This window comes from Lepisma saccharinum, chromosome 6 (genome assembly GCF_977018435.1).
Source record: "Lepisma saccharinum chromosome 6, izLepSacc3.1, whole genome shotgun sequence".
Taxonomy (NCBI): Eukaryota; Metazoa; Arthropoda; class Insecta; order Zygentoma; family Lepismatidae; genus Lepisma; species Lepisma saccharinum.
In genome coordinates, this window is record NC_139234.1 from 5599296 (window position 1) to 5623188 (window position 23893).

General features: G+C 39.2%; 1 protein-coding gene across 1 annotated transcript in view; it reads right to left on the reverse strand.

Moving 5' to 3' along the window:
• Positions 1 to 23893, reverse strand: part of S6KL (ribosomal protein S6 kinase like) — a 208766-nt gene that overhangs the window by 147090 nt on the left and 37783 nt on the right. The window contains exon 8 of the mRNA XM_083123413.1: positions 20604 to 20692. Coding sequence (XP_082979539.1) covers positions 20604 to 20692 — 89 coding nt within the window. The remainder of the gene's footprint in view (positions 1 to 20603; positions 20693 to 23893) is intronic.

Genomic DNA, 23893 nt, shown 5'->3' on the forward strand with positions numbered 1-23893 from the left:
AGTAAAAATGATTTTGAGGCCATGTTTAAAAAAAAAAAAAGGTTATTTTTTCATAATTGTTAGGTCATTCTATCGATCATTTTTGGAATTCTTTGGGTCATCAACTTCCGAGCCCTTTTCATGACTTTCTCGTCGAGGCCGAGCCGAGAAAAAGACGAGACCGAGAATAGCGGTTCAGAAGAATAAATCAAGCGTCATTAGCACAGTTACATCCTCTTCGGTCACATCCAGGGCCGGTTTCGGAGGCTGGGAACTGTTGCCGTCCACGCGGCTTTCCTTTCTACTACTGCTGAGAACAATCTTCAACGTTTGGAGAGAGAGAGAAAAAACGAGGGAACAGGTCCGCGGCGTAGAACGAGCAATAAATCCTGACCACGATGAGATGGAACTCCGGGGCGGGTTAACGCCCTCCATACGAGGACTGCCCGTAGCCATCTCCAAACGGGTTCGGCAGTAACAAAAGAACATCAAGGTAAGGTACTTCTCATGCCACCGCATTAGCATGCGAAGGCGACGGCGTAAAGTGCCTTGGAAGGGGGAGAACGGTCGCGCGAAGCGGTGCGAATTGAAAAGCAAAAGTATAGGCTGACTTCTGATTCAGTGATTGCTTGGAAAAGTAACCGATTTACAGTTGGAGTGCTGGCAAACAACTGTTGCTGATACTCTTACTTTAAAAACTGCAAGGTACTTTTACAGTTACTACGTTCTAGGTAAAATATAACTGGTAGAAAGCGGTCTCTTCTTTTCATTACCGATGACCACAATACTAAAAAGACAGAACCATCAACGTGGGGGTAGGACTCTACACGATATCAATCTCGGTTATTCTTGTGATGTGATCAGCACCACGCTTCTACACCGCGTCCCCGATACGCATTGATTAGAGACTGCACGGACATTGTCGGAAAAATTTCTACCTGATTCCGGGAATCAAACCCGGGTATCCGATATGGCAGTCAGACGCCCTACGAGCTGGACTACTGCAGCTCCACATAACACTAATTTCCATTAAATTAAAATACATCATATGTCCAGCACCGTAGCCGTGCGGCCTAAGGCGTCATGCTTTGGGCTCCAGGTACGGGACGCGAGCAGGTTGCGTCTCCTGGGAGAAGCATAACAATTCTTCTCCTGAGATTTCGGCCTATGTATGGGACCACCCACCATCGTGAGGAAATTGGGGAGCTACGAATGAGTAGCGTAACCAGGTCATGGAAACCTACAACAACGAATATATGTTTAAATATGCAACTGTATTGGTACGACAATTCAAAGTAATACTTCATACTCGAAAAAGTTGCGCCACAAACGTTACGTAACGTGCGTGTGTGAAATGTGCAATGTTAACTATTCATTTTATTACCTGTTATGTGACAAAAGTAACTTAACCCCGCATCACACGGAACTGGATTTCCAGTAGGTATGCCCTAGTTGGCGATGGACTGGCTACCAATTTGCTAGTTTTAGCGTACTTGTCGATAGACTTTTGTTCCCATACGAGGAAAGTTGTAATGGCGGCCGCGTGAGATGTATACAATGTATCACTTCACATTTTAAAAAGCCGATAACTATTCAACCGAGAGGAATAACGTTTCGTATAAAACGTTATTAGGTACAAAACAAAGGCGCTGCTTAAATACATACTTTACAACGTTTACTGTACACGTATGGAAGATTATTTTAGTTGTTTCAAATGTAAACACCGTGCACTCAGCATAGATAGTGTAACTCAACGCGCCTTTTATGCTGTATACGTTATACATTGCTGGAGTAACACTCGGAAACCACAGACAAAAGCGCTCCTTTGCACACTCCCAGGTTATCTTCACATGGCGAAACTTTGCTCTGATTGGCTGTTCCACAGAATCCAGTCGAGGAAAGCTAGTAGCAATTAGAACATGTCATATTCCTCCAAACGAGTCAAGCAGTCATCCAGGCGGCCATGATTACTACCTAGAAAGTTAGTTCAGCGCCAACTAGGGCATTCCAACTAGAAATCCAGTTCTGTGTGATAGGGGCTTAAGTTGAAATGAGTAACTGGAACTCAGTTACTAGCTACCTAACGATGGCAGCTTCTATCATTGTGCATCATGACCATCACAGCTAGTGCTCGCGTCTAACATACAACAGAAATGGTTCCATATATCCTCTTCTTTTCCCCCAATATCTGTGCTCTCTCTATGTACACCCCCCCCCTCCCTCCTATGGTTCGCAGCATGTCAAATTGGGCAACAAGTCTTCTCTTACGTTCTAAAGCACAACCGAACTGGTATTGTTCAAATAGTATCAGCAACAACCACATGGACTTTCTTTTCTTAGTCGTTTGAAGAACTGCTGAAATCTCGATATGGTTTCAATCATTCTGAAGAAAACAACCATTCTTAAGGGAACCTTGTTGTGTGAAGGAATCTTTGTTGAAATTTAGAGAACGTTTCAATAATTCTGAAGAGAACTCGATCGTATTAAGAAATCCTTGTCGAAATTTAGAGATGATTACAAAAATTCTTAAGAGAACTTTCTTATTTGAAGAAATCATTATTGAAACTTAGACGACGTTTCATGAATTCTGAAGAGAATTTAGTCATGTAAGGATATATTTATTGAAATTTATAGAAGGTTTCAACAATTCTTAAGGGAACTTTGTCACATGAAGAAATCTTTCTTTGTCGAAATAATTCTGAAGAGAACTTGGTTGTATGAAGAAATATTTTGAGATTTAGAGGACGTTTCAACAATTCTTATGGAGAACCTTGACATATGAAGAAATCTTCGTTGAAATTTAGATGTGGTTTCCACAAGTTTAGAGAGAACGTGGTAAGCTTTCTGTTGAAATTTAGAAGTGTCAATAACTCTGGAGATAACTTACATTATTACACGTGTTGAAATTTAGAAGTTACAACAATTTTGAAAAGAACCTAGTCACGTTGAGAAATGTCTTGTTGCAATGCTGATATGAAAGCTTCCAACGACTTTGAAAAAAATTTAGCCACATTGCATCAGTGTCTTTCGAACAACGACGCGAAATTTGTCAGTATCGTGAAAGGCCACTGGAGCAAATTAATACATCCCGGTTAACTGGCTCCCACAGCCTCAGCAGGCGGAGACACGTGATTGGAGCGAAAGTGTCGAGCGCAGGAGCATCCGAAAGAAATGTCCTAGGCAGGAGAATTACAACGTGTAAGCGAGATGTTCCGGCCCTTATAAGGAAAGCTGTCGGCGGCCATGTTCATTGAAAACCGCCGCACGGTGGAGTTATGTAAAGGCTACCTGGACCTGCTCCTCGGATCAGCTTTCCACGAAATCCGAGCTCATTACGGCTGTTGGCTTCGAGTGCCCGGACGAATACTGATGGGCATTAGAGGAAGGGCCCCGGGCTAAGAACTGGATTCATGGATATCACGAGTGGTCCTCATCACTGATTTCTCTGTTGAAGTGTTGTGTGGTCAGAGATGAGGCTAACGGGAGACAGGTGATGCAAGCCTCTATGAAAGGCATATGATAATGTGCGAGACTGTGAGAAGCGTTAAGTCCAAGTTTTGATGTCAAAGAAGGAACGTTAATTGATGATCAACTGACTGTTCACCAAGAAAACAGAGGCTAGAAGATAAGTAGAGATAGACAGAGGAAAAGATAAAAGCTATTGGACGAGGGGCAAGAGAGAAATAGGGGCGATAGAAAAGCAAAATGACAGATAAGAAGTGAAGATAGAAGAGAATAATACAGATGTAAAGGGAAAAGCAAAAAGCAGGAGACAAGGGGTAGAGATGGGTAAAGTAGTAGGAAAAGTTGAGAAGACAAAATCCGAAAAGAAGAGATGAAACGTGAAGGGGGAAATTCAAGAACGACAGAGAGGGATGAAGATATGTAAAGACAGAGGTGCCACTTTTGGTTAATCGCGAAGATGAGGATGAGTGATGATATGATGAAATTGATGAAGGGTCACGCATCAAGAACACCCATGCAAGGCCGGAATTCGAACCCGGGACCCATGCAGTGATGTGCCGTAGACTATAAGTTTACGTCTTCATGCGTTGTCTACACGTAATCTACGCGTAGATTACATTGGGTTGTAGTTTACATAGACTACGTAGACAATCTAAACTGCATTTTCAAGGGTTTCGTGAAAGGAAAGTGACATTTTCATTCTAACGAAATTAAAAGAATCCTATTTACAACAAAATTTCTCTTCTCTTCTATCATCAACTATGGAAGAACGAAGAAGATAAATAGTATGCAAAAAACAACAACAGATGGCAGTCGTGAGGCAAGAGTGATTTTTTCTCCATAAAACACTTGAATATTTCTTATATTAGGTTTCTTCCTAGGTGAGAAATTATTCGAATTTGGAAGAAAGAGTATGAAAAGTTCTCTTTACACGTCAGCAACTGATACGCAGTATAATTTTGTGTTACTTCCACGGCGCCCTTTGCTAAGTTATCACCTTTCGCCATGTTGTTTACATAGATTACGTCATCTAAGTGTATAAAATAGTCTACGTGTAGAATGTAGAGTATCGTTGTTTACGCGTAGACGCACATCACTGGACCCATGGCCTCGTAGCGTGCTGTGCTTACCATTCGGCCACGGAGGTCGGCAATAGAGGAGTAAAGAGAGGGGGGGACAAATTGAAAATAACAAAGGAAGAATACAAGTGAAGTCCAAACGAGATCAGAAGATAAAGTAGAAATTAGAAGAGAAGGGTTGAGACGAAAAAAGTAGAGTAGAAGCAGAACATAACAGAAATGCACAAAGTCGACGCTTTACTCCCAACAGAAGGTAGAAGACCATTGTCGCATCGCTCACTTGCAAAGTAAGAGCGAGAAGACCCTGAGATAAAAGAAGCAGGAGCGAGAACAAGAGCCGTTCTGTTTGCCTTCGCAGGCGATAAACACGGCTCGTGAAAGAAGGATTGTAAACGAACGGGTCGCTGACCGGGGTCTTTTGTCGGCATCTCCAGCCTCCAGCAGGTTGGTTGTGCTAACAAAGTCCGCAAATACGAAGCTCCTAATGCCAGCAAGTAATTGATGATGCAGCGCTTCGTCCGATGAAGAATCGTTGCTCGCTGCCAGGCACGCTTCACGATGGAGTCCCGCGTCGCACAACGGGGGTTCAAAAAGAGGCATCTCTACGTATTCTTTGCAGAGCCTGTGGACGGAGGCGGAAATGCAATTGCAATGCATTCCTCCGGGTGGAACGTTACATCCCGCTTATTACAGGTCATATACAAACACACACGCAGAAGCAAAGAGGGGAGGGAGGAGACGGACGAAGAGAAACACGCAGAAATCGATTGAATTTGATGTTACGGGCACTTCAACACATAGGTCATATTTGCCCGTCACACAATACGGGATATGCCCCTTAACTAAAACAAAATGGAGGACACACCTATAACAAGAAAATAAAATCTGTTAAAAACTTCCTTATCCAATTCATTGCTTAATACGAGCTGAAGCTATACTGTCTGTGAGCACTAAAAATACCCTTACTTACTAAAAGCTGAGGCTGTAAAGGGGCATTCAGCGCACAGGACAAAAACAACCCTACGGAGGATTATATTGGCCGTAGGACAAGACGCCAGGACCTCGTTGGTCTGCAACCGGGGTGTATTACGTGGAAGTGAGGTTGACTTCTGGGTGCCTTACCAGAAGGTCGCTTCTTACACCCCAAAGGAGATTGGAAACGGAAAGGAAAGAGAGTTAGACACAATGAGATCTAAAAGAAACAGCGGCCGAATAAGAGACAAACAGAAACAAATAAAAAAGGTAAAGTGTTCCCCTGTGCATAGCACCACGCCATGAAGGCGTATAGGGGGTGTGGGGGTAACGCCCCACACCCCCTATACAAATATAAACAAATAAAGAGAGGGGAAAGGTAAAGTTCGGAAGAAACAGAGACAAATAGAAAAACGGGGAGACAGACGCAGAGTAAAAGAAGAGACACAGACAAACAGAAACGCATACCCGAACACACAGGGCAAAAAGGTGAAACAAGCAAAACAAAGGGAAGCAAGCCGGATAAACATAATTACAGAGATATAGAAAGGACAGACGTACTGAGCAAGAAAAAGAGTCAATGAGAATGCAGATGTACGAACAGAAAGAGGCAAATAAACAGAGAGACAGGGGAAAAGCACACAGCAACTCACAGGAAAAGATATAGTGAGAAAGAAACAGACATACAAGAGACAGAGAAAAAGAGAGAACAAACACAAAGAGGAGGATAGACGGTAACGTACAGAGAGGAGAAAGATTGAGATAGAAATCAGAAAGAGAGAAAGAAAAAGACCGATATGAGCAGACAAAACAGGCACACACAGAGAGAAGCAAAGAAATCCAAAGAGAGAGAACATGGACACGCTCACATGTATAAAGATTGGAGGAGGAGATAGAGAGGGAAAGACAGTGAGGTGAGACAGAGAAATAGCAACAATCAAAGACATGGAGAAAAACATAAACGGACCGATAGGGTGGAAAGTAGGCACAAGCAGAAACACACGGAAAGAAAAAAAAGGCGGCGAAACACACAAACAAAGCAGGAGAGAATGAGAACTAAAGAGAGAAAGGAAACGGACAATGTAAAAAACAAAGAAAAAACCTCCAAACAGGAAAATAAGCTCCAAAGAAGACATGCCCCAGCCGCTTCAACTGTTTTTTTCTTCTAAGATCTTCAGCCAGCCTCAACGTCCATGAAATCACGTAAAGTAGTTGGTGAAACGGGGCAAAAACAATCGTTAAGCTTGATACACTGATGTTCAGGGCTGTTGCGATTTCCGCGCCATGTCATGCCAATCATCACAAGAAAAGGATGAATTTCCGGTAACGAATGCACATTTCTCTGCGCTCAGCTGTACGGAGTCGTGCACATGGGATCGACTTTCCGAGAATTGTCTGCACCATCGTCTGGCGATACTGTCGCTCCTATCGTACACTTCACACAATTGCCGGTGGATCTCTGTCACGCTACAACAAATGCTTGAACTCGGTGCAACACCGAGTCGTCTAGTTCGTTGATTTGGAGTGAAGTAGTGTATTTGGTGTCTGCACTACCATCCGGAGCGGTGCAAGCGTGGTGTATGGTCACGTGGTGCGTGCTAACTAATCAAATGGCCGTTTAAAGCAGCAGACAGGCATTTGTTGAATCTTCTGAACTTGAACACCGCTTTCCGTCTGGTTGGTTGCACGTAATTTCCTTCCACCACTCTGACACTGGATATACCTGCACTGCACAGTGTCAAAAAGTGCAGCCAACTAGACGGGCTAGTGGTGAATATTTGGAAAAGTAGGTTATGAGTCGTTGTAAGTAATGCATTAAATGTCAATTACTACTGATATTCTTGTTTTATTTTATAGCTAATCGCAACTTACTTTTTGGAAGTACCTCGTATATTTCACTATTTACACAAGCATCAGACCAATTTCTTGTAGTACCTGCTTTCCCACTGTTCCAAATTTATGAAGGTAAGCAAAGTAAGTCCGTTAATACGTATTACTCTTTAATTTCACGGCAAGCGCCTAAAACGTAAATTCCGTCGCTCACCCGTAGACGTCACGAGCGGGAGGGGGCGAACTGGTACTATCAGTCGAACCCCTCCCTGGAAATTGATCTTAATCAATTATAATTAGGAAAAGGCAAAAAATATTTTTGTAGTCGTTGACGGACGTAAAATTCTAACAGAATAACCAAAATAAAAAGTTGAAAAATTTAGCATAAAATGCAGGAATAACGTCCTAACAACAAGTTTTCATATTCTTCAATTTCTTCAAAATAATAATTAATTCCATGAGTGTTCAAAATTCATTGCCTCCATCTTCTCCCTTTCTCCTATAAATCAAATATTTTTAGAGATCACACAACATAATGTTTATGGTTAAAATTTTCGACTAACATTCAAAGATTATTCTTGAACGAGATATTTAAAAGTTAAATAACAAAATAGAATAACTGTTCATTTCAGTATATTAACTTATGAAATGTAAAAAAATAAAGAAAAACAATTGGCTGGATAATTATTCATCTAGCAAAAAATATAATAATAATAATTATATTTGAAAATAGGAATAATAGTAGTTATTATTAGTTTAACATAATAGTAATTGCTATTTAATTATTATTATTACGGTTCAGTTTTATGTGTAAATTTTGGCGACACCCTTGCATTCGCCGACTATGACTTTTAGTCAATGCGCTTGGTATACACAGCAAACTATTCTCATTGTAGCTAGATCGCTCAAGAAAATATGACCGGTGAACTTTCGTAGGTTTTGATTACTACCCACGCAGCATACCGCAGCAGCTTAACGCCTTCAACAACCCGTAAATCTCCGTTAAGCCCCTGTAATCGATCCAAAACAAGAAGTTACCCGACGATCGGTGAAGAATCCGTTACTTCTTGTTCTAATTGCACTCTCCATGAGAAAGGGAACACGGAAGTCCTGCCTGGCAGGAAACCCGATATTCTGGAGATGTTTTTTATTTTCTTTTTAGCACCGAAGAAAAAAGAGAAAGAAGAAACTGGATGTAGCTTATGCCTAGATGTTATCTGGAGAACGGAAGGTGATCATTATTTTTGTAAGCGCGGGATCAAAATTGTTCCCTTCAGATGCAGTACGACTCGCATATTTTCCCATCATCCCTGGTTGCATTTCAATCTCTCCATGCACGATTCATGAGACGGATAGGCCTAATCGTAGGACCACTGATGTGCCGCCGACTGTGGTGTCTGAATCACACGAGGCTAGATTTCCTGCTGGACTCTCCAGTTGGACTTGGACTATAGTTATTTGTTACTTGCTCGCATGATAGTTTTCTCCTCACACGATACTCTACCGTACTTGTCGGAATGCTTTTGTTCCCACAATGCATTGCGAAGAGCAGTCAACCTAAAAAGATGGACGAGTGACTTTAGGAAGATAGCTACTGCTCTTATTATTAAAAATTAAAATTAACATAATTAAAAGAAAAGCATGGGCTAGAAACTACGGACTCAAAAGAAAATAAGGCAATCAAGGTGAACTCAACCAGCTTTTTAATGAACTCTGTGACTGTCATTCTTTGTAACATTCGCAATTTTATTGTAACGATAAAAATCTTTGATAAGAAGAAGGACATTTCATTATCTCTGTTACTATTTTAAAAGGTTCTATTACTATGAGATATAGTGTAATACATGAAACTCGTACATTTATTTTCGTCTTTTACTTATTACAACAATTTATAGATTTTGTGCTTGTTGTTAATTTAAAAACCTAACAGCTACAACTCGGGTATGTATATTCATGCATGAGATTCGCAGAATTCATTCATAAAAAAAATATTTTGCTCAATTAAATATGTCAAATATTTAATACATTGGTAATAATAAAGATTTCCATTATCCATCCATTCGGCTAATCACATCTGTCACGTAACAAATCTCATCTCTGGATAAATTCCTCCATATTAATGAACACGAATGCACCTCATCTCTGTTACTTTTTCTTTCATCGAGCAGTGAAAAAAAAACACTTGGAAACCCCAGACAAAAAACTATTTTCCTTGCCAAACTCACAGATTGTCTTCACATGACCAAGCTTCCCTCTGATTGGTTCTTACCACAGAATCTAACAGAGAAGCTAGTTGCAATTAGAACATGGTCTAGTCGTCAAAACGATTCTAGCAGCCAGCATTTCCAGCTAGGTAGACAGTCCAGCACCAACCTAGGGCATTCCTACTGGAAATCCAGTTCTGTGTGATTCGGCCTTAAGTCTAGATCGATACATTGAAGCGTAGATTACACTGGCTTACAGCCAATGAGGTGTCACATACTAGTAATCTACGCTTACATTTAATTCACACATAAATTACATTGGCTTACGAACAGTATTGTGTCACATACCTCTAAGTCTATGTCTGCATGTAATTTACATGTTCATTACATTGACTTATAACCAGTGATGTGATGCAGACTATAAGTATGTCTGCACATAATTCACATGTACGAGGTTTGGCTAGAAAAAAACCGGACTGATGCTATGAAATATTTTATTCGGCATTTTGTACAACAGGAACTTCATCTCCTTCAAAGTACTCCCCTGCACGATCTGTACACCGCTCCATACGAATTTTCCATTGCTGGAAGCAGTGTTGCCAGTCATTTTCGGAGATCATGTTCATTACATCCGTCGCTTTTCTTTGCACAGCTTCTACTGTCTCAAATCTGGTTCCTTTTAGGGCGGACTTCACTCTGGGGAATAAAAAGAAGTCACAGGGAGCAAGGTCCGGCGAATACGGCGGATGTTCTAACACTGGGATGCCATATTTAGCCAAAAATGTCTTCACTGACAGGGCCGTATGGACAGGAGCATTGTCTTGGTGCAGAATCCATGACTTCCGTTGCCACAAATCAGGTCATCGTCTTCTTACTCGCTCACGAAGGGTTTTCAGCACATTAATGTAATGATGTTGGTTTACAGTTTGACCCTCGGGTACCCAATGAACGTACACAATGCCTCGAATGTCGAAAAAGACAATCATCATGGCTTTGAATTTGGACTTGCTCATGCGAGCTTTCTTGTGACGTGGCGAACTCGGGGTCTTCCAATGCATTGATTGGCGCTTTGTGGCAGGGTCGTACGTGAAAAACCACGATTCATCACACGTTATCACTCTCTCTAAGAATGTAGGGTCTGTTTCAATGTTCTTCAAAGTGTCCGTACAAATGTTCACTCGAGCTTCCTTCTGTTCCAATGTCAGGTTACTTGGCACGAGTTTTGAACACACTTTACTCATGTTCAAATTCTCGTGTAAAATTTGTCGAACACTTTCTTTGTCTATTCCTGTGATTTCAGCAACTGCTCTAATGGTCAATCGACGATTTTTTCGAATCACATCACTCACTTTTTGAATGTTTGTTTCCGTTTTCGACGTGCATGGTCGTCCTGAACGTGGGTTGTCTTGGATCATTTCCTGTCCTTCTTTAAACCGTTTAAACCACTCAAACACTTGTGTGCGTGATAAACACTCATCCCCGATTTTAACATGTCGTACGCTTCTGTTGCGGATTTCCCCAGTTTGTAAAGGAAATTCATATTGACACGCTGTTCCATTTTAATACTCAGCATTTCTCCGACGGACCACAGACGCACGTTCCGCTTTGTCCAAGTGCCACAGCGAAACTGAGAGGCCTGCACCTAGGGCAATTAGTCATTCTGTAGGCAGGGTATGGTAGTATAGAATCATGCATTGCTCAACCTTCGCGCATTCGTTGTTTGCCAATAGCAACATCAATCCGGTTTTTTTCTAGCCAAACCTCGTATATAGATTACATTGGCTTACAGCCAGTGATGTGTCACATACTATAAGTCTACGTCTACACGTAACTAACTAACTAACTTCCCTAGCCTTCTTAAACCCGAAGGTTCATGGCTGCAGCAACACAGGCCTTCCATCTTTCCCTATCTTGAGCAAGTTCTATATACTCTTTTCCATCCCTACCGATTTCCCTTAGGTCCATCTCAACGTTGTCCCTCCATCTTCGTCTTGGCCTTCCTACAGGTCTCTTACCATCAGGTTTCCCAACAAGAATCCTGTAAACTCCTCTTTCCTCTCCCATTCGTGCCACATGGCCTGCCCACCTAAGTCTTCTTGATTTAATTATTCTAATAATATCTGGACATGAATACAAATTATGTAGTTCTAAATTATGTAACCTTCTCCACTCACCTGTCTCCTCATCCCTTTTAGGTCCAAAGATTTTCCTAAGGATCTTATTTTCAAATACTCTCAATTTATGTTCCTCTTTCAATGTAAGGGACCAAGTTTCACACCCATATAATACTACAGGCAAAATTACTGTTTTGTATATTTTAACTTTTAGTTTCTTAGATATTAAACGAGAAGACAAAAGTTTATGGAGAGAGAAGTAACATGCATTTCCTGAATTAAGCCTACTTTTTATTTCCTCTTTAATATAATTTTCATTTGTTAATATTACTCCTAAGTACTTGAATTTGGAAACTGGTTCAAATGAGTTGTTATCAATAATTAGATTTTGATTATTACCTAACACTTGGTTTCGGCCTGTAAGCATATATTTAGTTTTCTCCTTGTTAACTTCCAAACCTATCTCTTTAGCAGTTTTGAAAAATATTTTAGCATTATTCTTAATTGTATTCACATTATCCCCCAGTAAGTCTACATCATCTGCATATGCTAACAACTGAGTCACACCATTTAATTTTAGTCCTTCTTTAGTTTCTTTTACCTTCCTTACAGCATATTCTAAGGCAAAATTAAAGAGCAATGGAGATAATGCATCTCCTTGTTTTAACCCATCATGAATTGTAAATTTGTCAGACATATTAATACCCACACGAATTTTACTTTCTGTTTCACTGGTGCATATTTTTATCATACTAACAAGCTTCTTAGGTATTCCAAACTCTACTAATATATTATATAATTTATCTCTTTTGACAGAATCATATGCTTTTTTGAAATCAATGAATAGCTGATGGGACATTTTGATTATATTCCCACTTTTTTTCAAGTGTCTGTCTGATGTGAAAAATTTGATCTGTAGTTGATCTGTTACGTTTAAATCCACATTGATAATCACCTATAATTTCATTAGCATATGGGGTTAGTCTTGTTAAAAGAATGTTAGACAATATTTTGTATGTTGTTGAGAGTAGAGAAATTCCACGGTAATTATTGCAGTTCATTTTATCACCTTTCTTAAACACAGACACAATTATGAATTCTTTCCACTGTTGAGGGATTTCTTCTTTATTCCATATAAAACAAATTAATTTATGAATTTGACATATTAATGAATTTCCACCATATTTAATTAACTCAGCTGGTATTAAATCAATGCCAGGTGCTTTGTTATTCTTTAGCCTTTTAATAGCATCTTTAACTTCAGTCAAGTTAGGTTCTGGAACTAAAGGTTCTGCTGTGTGGACTTCATTTACTTCTGATTTATTTCCTACATGAACATTTAAAAGGTCATTAAAGTAGTTCTTCCATCTATTTAGAATATCGCTTGGGTCAGCTAGAAAATCACCGTCTTTATCTTTTATCAAGTTTACTTTAGGTTGCCACCCCTTTCTAAACTCATTTACACCTTTATATAAATCTCTGATATTTTTATTTTTGCTGTTTGTTTCAATTTCATTAATTTTGGTTTTCAAGTAATCTCTTTTTTTACTTCTAAACGTGCGGTTAACTTCTCGCTTTATTCTATTATAATTGTTTAGATTTGTATCATCAGAGTTATTTAACCACCTAAGTCTAGCCTGATTTCTTATTTCTATTAGATTATGACATTCATTATCAAACCATGGCTTACTTTTTCTCGGTTTATGGTATCCTATACTTTCTTTAGCTGCTGATTCTATTGCATTACGTATGTGCTCCCAATTCTTATTTACGTCTGTTTCATTTATATTTTCATCATCATTTAAATCCTGCAAAACATCAAATCTATTTGACAGTTTAATTTGGTAATCTTTCTTAATTCTTTCATCAGTAAACTTTCCTGTATCAAATTTTAGAACTTTTAGATTTTGTTGTTTATGATTTATCACCGAGAGTCTTTCTCTTAATTTAGCAATTACTAAATAATGGTCACTGGCACAGTCAGCACCTCTATGTGTACGAACGTCAATTATACTAGTATGCCTTCTCTTATCAATGAGAATATGATCTATCTGATTATGAGTTTTACCATCTGGAGAAGACCAGGTATATTTATGGATATCTTTATGTTTAAAAGTGCTACTTTTCACAATTAAATTCTTTGAGGTTGCAAAAGTAATCAATCTTATACCATTATCATATTGACAATACGTCTACACGTAATAAATGAAATTACTTTCAAGTGTCAACTGTTGAGAAAAGATAAAATCAGATAAAAACATAAAACAATTATGAAACAAAAGAAGTGTATTTTCTACCATCTTGATAGCTCGGTGTCAAAGCATATGTTCAACTTTCGATCTCACCACTGAAGTTGCCACGTTCAAGCCCCACACTGGGCATGGGTGATCATCGTGACTGCCCTCTAATCAATTTCATGTATAATCATCTATCATCCTCTTCATCACGATTAGCCAAATGCGGTAGAAATGTGATGTTAAATAACAAACACAAAAGAAAAGTACACACATTGCCTGATGTAAAACTCATGTTTGCTACCGTGTATTTTTGTCACAGATTACACTGTCTATGTGTACATGTAGACTATTGCTGTTTACATGCATACATTAGGAGACAGGAATAGTAACGAGACACAGTGGACACCAAAAGGAAAGGGGTCCTGGACCCACATGTCCCTCCAGCTCACGCACTGGGAGAGGAATCCTTTGAAGCAAACTGTAAGAGTGAGCTGAAAGGGAGCACCATCATACAGTGCATAAAAAGTCATCTTCGGCTCCTCTTAAAAACTAAAATTAGTCAGTATAATTGAAATTAAATACCATGGTGCAAGTGAGGGCCAAGGCCTGCCTCCCCCTTTTTTCTCTTTTTTTTATGTGTGGTCAGGACCATCGATTTCCATCAGCAATGTACACATTGCTTGCATTGTAGAATTATTTTCCTGTAGTTTACAGTTATTACAAGCGTAAGAAAACAGTTTTTCGTTGTGACGTTTCAGGAGAACACACGCTCCCTTCATCAGACATTTATTTTCATTTTGACTAAAGATACAGTTATGTAACACATGTGAAGATACATAACTGTATCTTTAGTCAAAATGAAAATAAATGTCTGATGAAGGGAGCGTGTGTTCTCCTGAAACGTCACAACGAAAAACTGTTTTCTTATGCTTGTAATAACCGTAAACTACAGGAAAAAAATTCAAAGTGGGATTCACTACTATATTGCTTTCAAGTAGCTCCCCAACTGTCCTCACGATCAGAGGTTTATACAGAATTTTCCATCTGCGGGGTGTGATCTCATATTTAGGAAGGATGTAAGGGTAAATTTAGAGCAAAAATGACCACAAATTGGTCCTTTGTAAAAACATTTTAGGAGAGTGTTGAGGAAATTTTGGGGGGTGTAGATAAATCACTACTCACAATGATGGTTTCATTGAGTTAGTGTTTTACGTCCACTTTATGCACAGTAAGGCTAATCGGGACTGGACATACAGTTTAATGTGGGATCTGAACCACTATGTGCCTCCACCGGGTATCGAACCCGGGAACCGTTAATTACAAGATGACAAGGCTACCACTACACCATCAGGTAGGCCTCCTCTCGATGACGGGTCAGCAATTTTGGAGCTCCCACCAGGATTCAAACCTGGGACCTCTCACACCATCGATGAGAGCATTAGCCATTTGAACGCATGAGAGCTTTGTTATATATGTGCCATCAAATATTCAGCTTTGCACACACGACTGTGATGCCAAAAGAGACTTTGGACTGACTGATAGAGTATAGTGACTAACATGGTTACTTGTTAAAGGGTGCTGGGTTCGATTCTAGTACAAACTATACATTTGAGTAACCTAGCTTGGTCTCCATTACGTACACTTTCCTTTTCATGTTTGCACTCTTATCAAACTCCTGATCCTGATGCTGCTTTGTACCTAAGTCTATCCAAGACCAACAAGAGACTATTGGAAAGAAGTTTTCTAGTCAATGCACAAGCTCCAAAGAATTCCTTCTATTTCTCAATTTTCTTTGAACAAATTTAAAAATCTACTAATGACATTTGTTCTTGGTTGCCCAAACATAACAAAGAATATACAAGGATTTATTAAGACTATTTCTTTTCTTATTCTCAGCACCATTAAGTTAACGAGTTCATTCTGAATGTAGATTCCCCAAATAATAGTCATTGATCAATCTTAGATATTCCTGTAAAACTGAGCCAATTCTAGCAATCATTTCTACTAAACCATGTAAAGTGACATTCTTGGGACTACGAGGGAATAATCTTCGGTTCCAACAAGACTTTATATATGTATGTATGTATGTATGTATGTATGAATGAATGTATGTACAACCGACTCAAATAGTACTGCCACAGAGAATTGTGGTACTGCTGAATCTAATATGATAATGCCATGCTACGCAATGCAGTTCTGGCTATTAAGAAAACACTTCCGAGGCCTCCCTTCCACCTGCACCTGCCACCTGCTTATCGCTTGAATACGATGGAAACAAAACCTTGAATCTTCATGATCGATGCAAGCAACAAGAAGGGGAGGAATTTTTAGATTAGTCGATACGATGCGCTCCCCTGATAGCAGATGCATTAAATGCTCGACTTTCGATCTTGCCACCGAAGTTCCCGGGTTCAATTCACAGCCTGGGCATGGATGTTCTTTGTGAGTCATCAAGTTCATCTGATTATCACCCATCCTGTTCGATGCGATTAGCCATAAGTCGCAGAAAAGTCACTCTGAATAAAAAAAAAATCATACATAACGTTAACAATTGATGAAATATAACACAGACTCTAAAAAAAAATCAGAAATCTACATTATGTAGGCCTATTAATCGAGACTCACATTCAGTTTAATACAGGATCATTTCCCTGTAATGTCAGCATACTACGAAATGGAGTTTGGTTTTATGAAAGCAACATGGAACTTTAATCTACGTGTTTTTATGTGGGTGGGTGGGTGGCAGGATTTGTATACGATAATGGAAAAGGTATGTTTGTGCGGTGCACGTAATCTGTTCCATGACTTGGTTCCAATTCGAAAACATTGGTTGATGTGTATGACCTTGTTATAAACACAGAATTAAAACTAATATGTATAGGGGCACTGGAGTCGAATCAAGACACAAAAGCAACATTTGAGGACTTAAGCCAACCTTCGTAGCGTATTGGTCAACATAATGTGCTACAAATTCAGAGTTCCCAGTTCGAACCCTGGTCAGAGATGGATATATATATATATATCATTGTCCTACTATATCATTCTTTCTCATCATCGCAACTGACATAAAAGCTAGAAAATTGAAGTAATACACCAAAATTAGAAACAAATATATTTTTGCTGCCTCAGTGGTCACTTCACGATCTCGCATTTGAAGGTTCCGGGTTCGAGTGAACATGGGAGTTCCTTTTCACCAATTTTATCCACTCATAGTACATCGTAATTGCGATTAGCCAAGAATGGCAGTAAGAAGGGACATAAAATGACAGAAATGCTAATACACAAACAAATATATTTCTGGAGAGATAGATAGGAGAAGACATCTATACCTGATTGTATAAAGCCTCGATTAGCTAGTAAAATTGATCTGCAGTCACGCTGAACTCTGATTTTGTGTTGTATAAAAGCTGAACTGAGATTAAGTCCCTGCGATCTGCGGTCAAAGTTGACCAGCGATTTTTCTCCAATCAGCAGACATTGACTGTAGTTCAGCTGTTGTAACATGGCTGTACTAACGAATATTTGCTTGTAAAATATGCGGCAAGACGGGAGAATCAATTCATTAAATCCTGTTTCTATAATAATAAAGAAGAAGCATGCACACTGAGTTGAACAATGATAAATATTTCTTCCATTTATATTTCCCTCCAATTTGAAATACCATGTATTTTTTTCTTGAAATTTGATTTAAATGACTGCAACAGCATATTGTAACATTGTTTAATTTCACGATCACAGAAAGGTAACTTGAGAACAATCAAGTGTTGATACAAACAGAAAATAGGACCCCCTTACGTTTTCGTTGATATCATTGTAAAACTTGCGTTGGGATGAAGAGGGATTTCGCTATACTGCATCCAGAAAGTGTCATTGCAATTCAATTTTGTCCGCAGAATGGAATTTTGGTTGTAGTGTATATATCTACTGCTTTATGAACCGAGCATTTTTTGCATTTTAATTGGTAAAGCTTTCTCTCCTCCTGATATATAAATAACACATATCTTATTTTATTTCAAATATTATTTGTTTTGGGCATAATTTACATCCGAGAGTACAAACGCCATTGTTGTTTCAATATTTCTTTCCATTCGGGAAAACGTAAACACATTTTACATTTCACAACGTAGGTTATTCAATTAAGTGCAAGGAAAATTCCGTATAGTACTTACTCTACAGGAACTAATGGTCCACCTGTAACACGTTATCGTGTAATCACAAAATAAATATAATAAACAACTCCTCACATGAACAATAGCTCCAAATCTGAGTATAACAAAGTTGTTATATCTCTTTTTTGCATTAAAAAGAAATACAGATTTTTTTAAAAAAAATTCTATTTATGCATGCATATATTCTCCCCTTTGCAACCGAGAACCGATAGTTGCTTTCATTGTCAAAGACATTTTCATCCACGTGGAACTCGCACAAGCAATAAATGGCCGTTTAGTATCTAATTTACATGATTTTACCAAATATGCAACATGTTCGAATATTTACTACATCCAGCACCTCAGATTTATTCTTTATTCAAATATTAAATACATGCATTTTCCGAAACAGACTTTAAAATGTTTCCTGTTCAGTGTTGGACAATTGGACATCACAGGCACACTAGCGACATGTCTGGATTTGCCACGTTGCCAAACGTATTTCTTTGACCCAAGATCAGGATTTGATCTAAGATCGACAAATCGACAGTTAGCTTTATACAACATGACAAAAGCTTGAACTTAGTTCATTCCCAGATCGTAGGTCAAATCTTATCTCCAGTTAGTGATGTTTATACAACCGGCCCATAAAAGTCTGATGAAAGGCAAATGATAGTGTTGTGTGTCAATGCAATATACACCATAATAATTAGCCATATCAATGGAACTGTAATCTCTGCGAGGTTAAAACCTGCTAATTTCATAAGTCTATTCAAGAAAGAAAAGAGTAGCTGGCTAGCGACATGTGTGGGACAAATATTTTGCAGGGAACAGCCATATTTAATATATTCTTATTTATTAGCATAATAATTAACCCCAAATGTATGGCTTTATCCTGCAAATTGAGGGGAAAGATTATTTTACAGGTTTGTAAGTGACAAAGGTATTTCGCCTTGGGTAGAAAAAATATATTCGTATCATATATCCTTTCCTCTCACTCACTCACTCACTCTCACTTTCTCTCTCTCCCCCTCCTGAATTTCCTCATAATTCGGTTGCTTGGTTGGTTGAGTTGGTGTTTTAAGTCCACTTTATGCACAGTAAGGCTAATCGAGACTGGACCTACCGTTTAAAGTGGGATTTGAACCACTTGTGCTTCCACCGGGTATCGAACCCGGGACCCCTTGATTACAAGGAGACAATGCTACCACCTCATAATTTGGGCAGTGGGAACTTGATACAGAATTCTTCTTCTCCACCCTGGGGATTTTTTTACAGACTGATCATGACAGAAGCGGGGCAGTAGTAAACGTATTACCCCTTTCCTACATACAAGATATGTCCAGCTGGCCACGGTTTGAACCCGGGACCCCTGGCATCGTAGCATGCTGTGCTAACCACTCCGCCACGAGGTCAGCTGGGGGGTCAAGAGTTTTGACATTCATGTCTTACATTTCGATCAACGTGTGTGTGTTCGTCTGCCCCCTCCCCTCATGTGCACACAACACACAAACACACATTGTGCTGGCATCAGTATAACTCTCAAGTAAAGCAAGCACGCACATTGACGTGCTCCTTGTTAGCTCATATCGAATAAATTAAAGAAAAACTTCCTTTCTTATTTGTTTTCAACATCCAGGAGTGTTCGTCTCAAGGACGTCCACCCCACAGTTGTGTGTATACACACACATGCGATATATATAATGGTTTGATAAAAAAAATCTTATATTTGCCCTCCCCCAAAAACTGATCGACATAGCTACATCCCTGGTGGTAACAGTTGTTTTATGACATACAATGCAGTGCCATATCACAATTTATTGATTATCATGTCACTCACTGTAATTTTTAATGAACAGTACATGTTTAATGAATACATATTCCCAATTATTCAAAATGGGTGAGGTTCAATCAAATTTGGATAAACAAGTTTTGATGTATTCATATTTTTTAAAAATATTTTTAAACTCTGGGAAAAATTGGCAACAAAACCAAAAAAGGTCCAAGAGCAGGTTAAAGGACAGGACTTCGATTGAATTAGAAAAAAAACAATCAACCTTATAAAAATAAAATTCCTTCTTAACTTCGTTCTTTAATTTGTTGTTTTGTTAATTTACTGCCTCTGTTACTATTTCTGCCCAGAAGAAACAGAAACTGGAAGTTTGTGCTGTCATTCATTATCTGTATTCTTTTCATTTTTTGTGTTTTCCTTACATAAGTATGGTACATTTATGTGTTAGCAATTAACCCATTTGTTTACCTGATCAGTCAGTCATAGGTAGATAATAGGATTTTGGTACAACTTACAACAGCAATGGAGTCACAAAAAGACCAGGTGAAGCACCACATTTATAAGTAAATTACCTCGGTTTCCCTGGCTGAATCCTGGAGTCACCATTAGAAGTAGTAAATGGTTGTAAATGATTTTCACAAACAGTACCACCTTGCCATAGACTGCAACCCAACATAAAATGATTTGTACGTAGTCATTTGTGTCTCTCAGTTGTAAACTGATACAAAGGGACAAAAAACAAAAAAATAATAAAAAATAAATAAAATAAATATCAGTACTCACCATTCCGCACAGCAAGCAGTATGCAATAACTCCCAACGACCACCAATCCACTGCGTGACTGTAAGGCTCCATGCTTAGAATCTCTGGAGCTGTAACAGAATACAATAAAGTTCCAAAAAGCAGATGGATATAGAGAAAAGCACAGAATGGACTTTTAATAAAATGACATTCCGTTAACTCTTAACTATTTTTTGTGGCAGAACATTTTTAACCTTAAATGCCTTATCAGAATGCCTATTTCGGTGGTGCGCCCAAGTGTACGTGTAGGTGGGTAGTTTCTTAACCATGACTAGTGAAGTTTTACTATGATTTTAGTATATGTATCTCCGACTAACTTTTAATCTATGTCCAAGTCAATATGAGTTGATTTGGTTCATTATGCACCATTCATTAAAAAGTTACTTTTTAACCTCTTCCCTGTGTTTGGCGTAATATTACGCCTGAGGTCACTATAGCTTATTCTGTGTTGCGAAAATCTCTGACTGAAGCAACCTGTGTTGAAGGGAATAATACGTTTTTTGTTGGTGAAATAATGTTTTGCTATTGAAGAAACAATAAGCTTTTATTTAGTCACGATTTTCAGTGCTGACAAAGAAGAAGAAGTAGTAGTTCAGAGGAAAGTAAACTAATTTTGCATTATGCTGACAAAGTGCAAATGTGAGTTCGTTTGTGTGCCACGGTTAGCCAATTGCTTTATGTACATTTTTCTTGGTGTTACGTTATTTGAACTGTTGGTGATTTATTTTTGGTTTTTGAGTTTGTGAGTTTCTAATAGTATTGTCAAACAGGATTGCGAAATATTTATTTTCCCTCATTCCTATTAAAGATATTGCAATGAAACTTGGCAGACGTATTACGTATAGACCATAGTATTTTTCAAGGTAGATTATAATTGGGTACCTATATCCAGAGCTGGTCCAGAGGGCCCCAAATTTACCAAAAGGGATTTTTCGGAGGGAAATTTCCCGAATTATCCCCGATTTCCCTTTCCTCATACCATTTGTTACAAACAGTATTTGTTTTTTTGTTTCTTTTTTGTGATTGTGTATGATTTTGTATGCTTGGGTTTCTCCATGGTTCTGTGTAGTTTAAAAGAGCCAATAAGGTTTGAACTTTCAGCCCTCCCCCATGCGACGAGGGAGGAAGTATAAATATGGCCTCGGACAGAGGACAGGGGGAGTGTGTTTATGAAGTGGATAGCAAAATGGAGAGTGATCTTCGGTCTCCAGTGGCCTCTCATGAGAAAGAGCATCCCGAGGCAGTTCCGCCAATGCTTAGCTTCCGCTTGGCAGTTCTGCCGTGGGGCTCAAGTTAGAGGAATGTAAATAATGTAAATTAGAGAATTATAGGAAGAATCCGAGCCTTGTTTTGTTGAATTGTAAATAAATGTATAAAGCCCATTTTAGCGAGTTTTCAGCAATCACCCTGCAACATTAATTCAGAAAGTTCTTGCCTGTGATTGATTCTTTGGTTCGAGCGCTCTGGTGAGGAACGGGATGGGAACCCAGGACTAACGAGCCTATTTAGTTGTTTCTTTGGGTTTTTCCTGCCAGAAGCGGCCCGGTAAGGGTGGAGTGTAGCGGAACAGAGAATTATTTGGGTCTCGTCCTTGGATTTTTTGTGTGAAAGGACACAGGCAAAGAAAGGGAAACTGAATAACGGTTGCTGAAAAAGGGTCGAAATGCTGACAAGGGCTAAGTCTACGTTGTCGTCCGCTATAGGGGAAACGAGTTCGACGCAAACAATGGGTTCAGAAAACAATGCAAGAGTAACAAACAGGCCGAAGATTCTTCCAGACGACATTAGAGTACAGTTACCGACTTTTAATGGGGAAACAAAAGGGATGGAAGTTTATAGCTTTTTGGATGAACTGTATTATTGCTGTATCACCTTCCGTTAGCGTTAAAAGGAGAAGCGAAGGAATTTTTTTAATTTTGCAAGCCCGTTTGAAGGATATGTGCAATTCAGGGATTTGTTGCTCAAGAATTTTCATGGGTTGGATCACGAACGAGAATTAGAGCGATTCTTGGATTCTCGCTTTCAGCTAAAGAGCGAGTCATTGGCAGTCTATATTCGCAAGATAGATAGATGGTTCGAGAGGGCAAAATCCACCACTACAGTCGAAGAGAAGGTTAATTTTATTCGGCGTAAATGTAACCCTGTGTATCGTGAGAGATTAAGATGTCAGAATTTTAACAGCATGAAAGATCTTCACGCGTATGCTTTGAAGTTACAGGGAGAGATGATGGAAAATGCTACGTTTCGTCAGTATGAGACAGAACAGGAAATCATTAACTTTGCCTTGAGAGGCACCACACCTCCTCAGTCCGAGGGACTGGTGGTCGTTAGAGGGGCGAGTACCGCTGCGGGCGATGATCTGCTATGTGTGCTCGACCCTGGGAAATATTCTAGGTTAGGGAAGGAACCCCCTGCTGTTTCGAGGGAGACAAAAGCGACTGACCACCCAGGAATGTCTGGCAAAGAACGCAAGTGTTACGTTTGTCAATCAACTGCACATCTGGCAAGTTTTCGCCGAGCTGCAAGGAAAGATAATGTTTCAGTGTCAAAAGAACGTCATGGACAGGGCGCAACAGTGAGACGCGCCTGTAATTCGACAAAAGTAAAGATGTCAAATAGTAAAATTCAGGAACCTCTCATTTTTGGAGAAATAAATGGCATTCAGATCCATATGTATATGGATACCGGCGCTAATATATCCTGCATGAGCTGTCCTTATTTCGGAAATTGGAAGAAAAGGGGGCGAAATTACGTCATAAGTTGAATATACAGTTAGCTGAAGGGAAAACAACAACTGTGGGATACATCTTTTTCAATGTTACTTTCTATGGTCAACGGGTCCGAGAGAAATTCTTTGTTTTGGAGAATACTCAGAATGACCTGATCGCCGGTAGAAGTTTTATGGCCAGGTCGAAGATTTTAATTGCACCCACGTTGAACGGTTGGGCTTTTCTGAATGAAAGGGATGATATTATTCCTTTTGACACAATTGGGAAGAAAGAAAAGAAAACTAGTAACCTCCTGTCGTCCACTGTCATTCACGTAGAAGAGAACCACGACAAAGAAGTGTTGCAAACACCCAGAGCCGAAAAAGTCAAGAGAAAGAAAAGGTTACCGCCGAGGAAAGGAAAAGCAGATCATATTCCGATTAGCGACCTGAAGGATGAAGGTTATCTCAGTTTTGAATGCCTGGATGGTGGATATAAGTATCACCACGAATTCGAGAAAGATGTGAATGAGAAATTCAGTAAGTTCCAGGAAAAAAGGAAAAG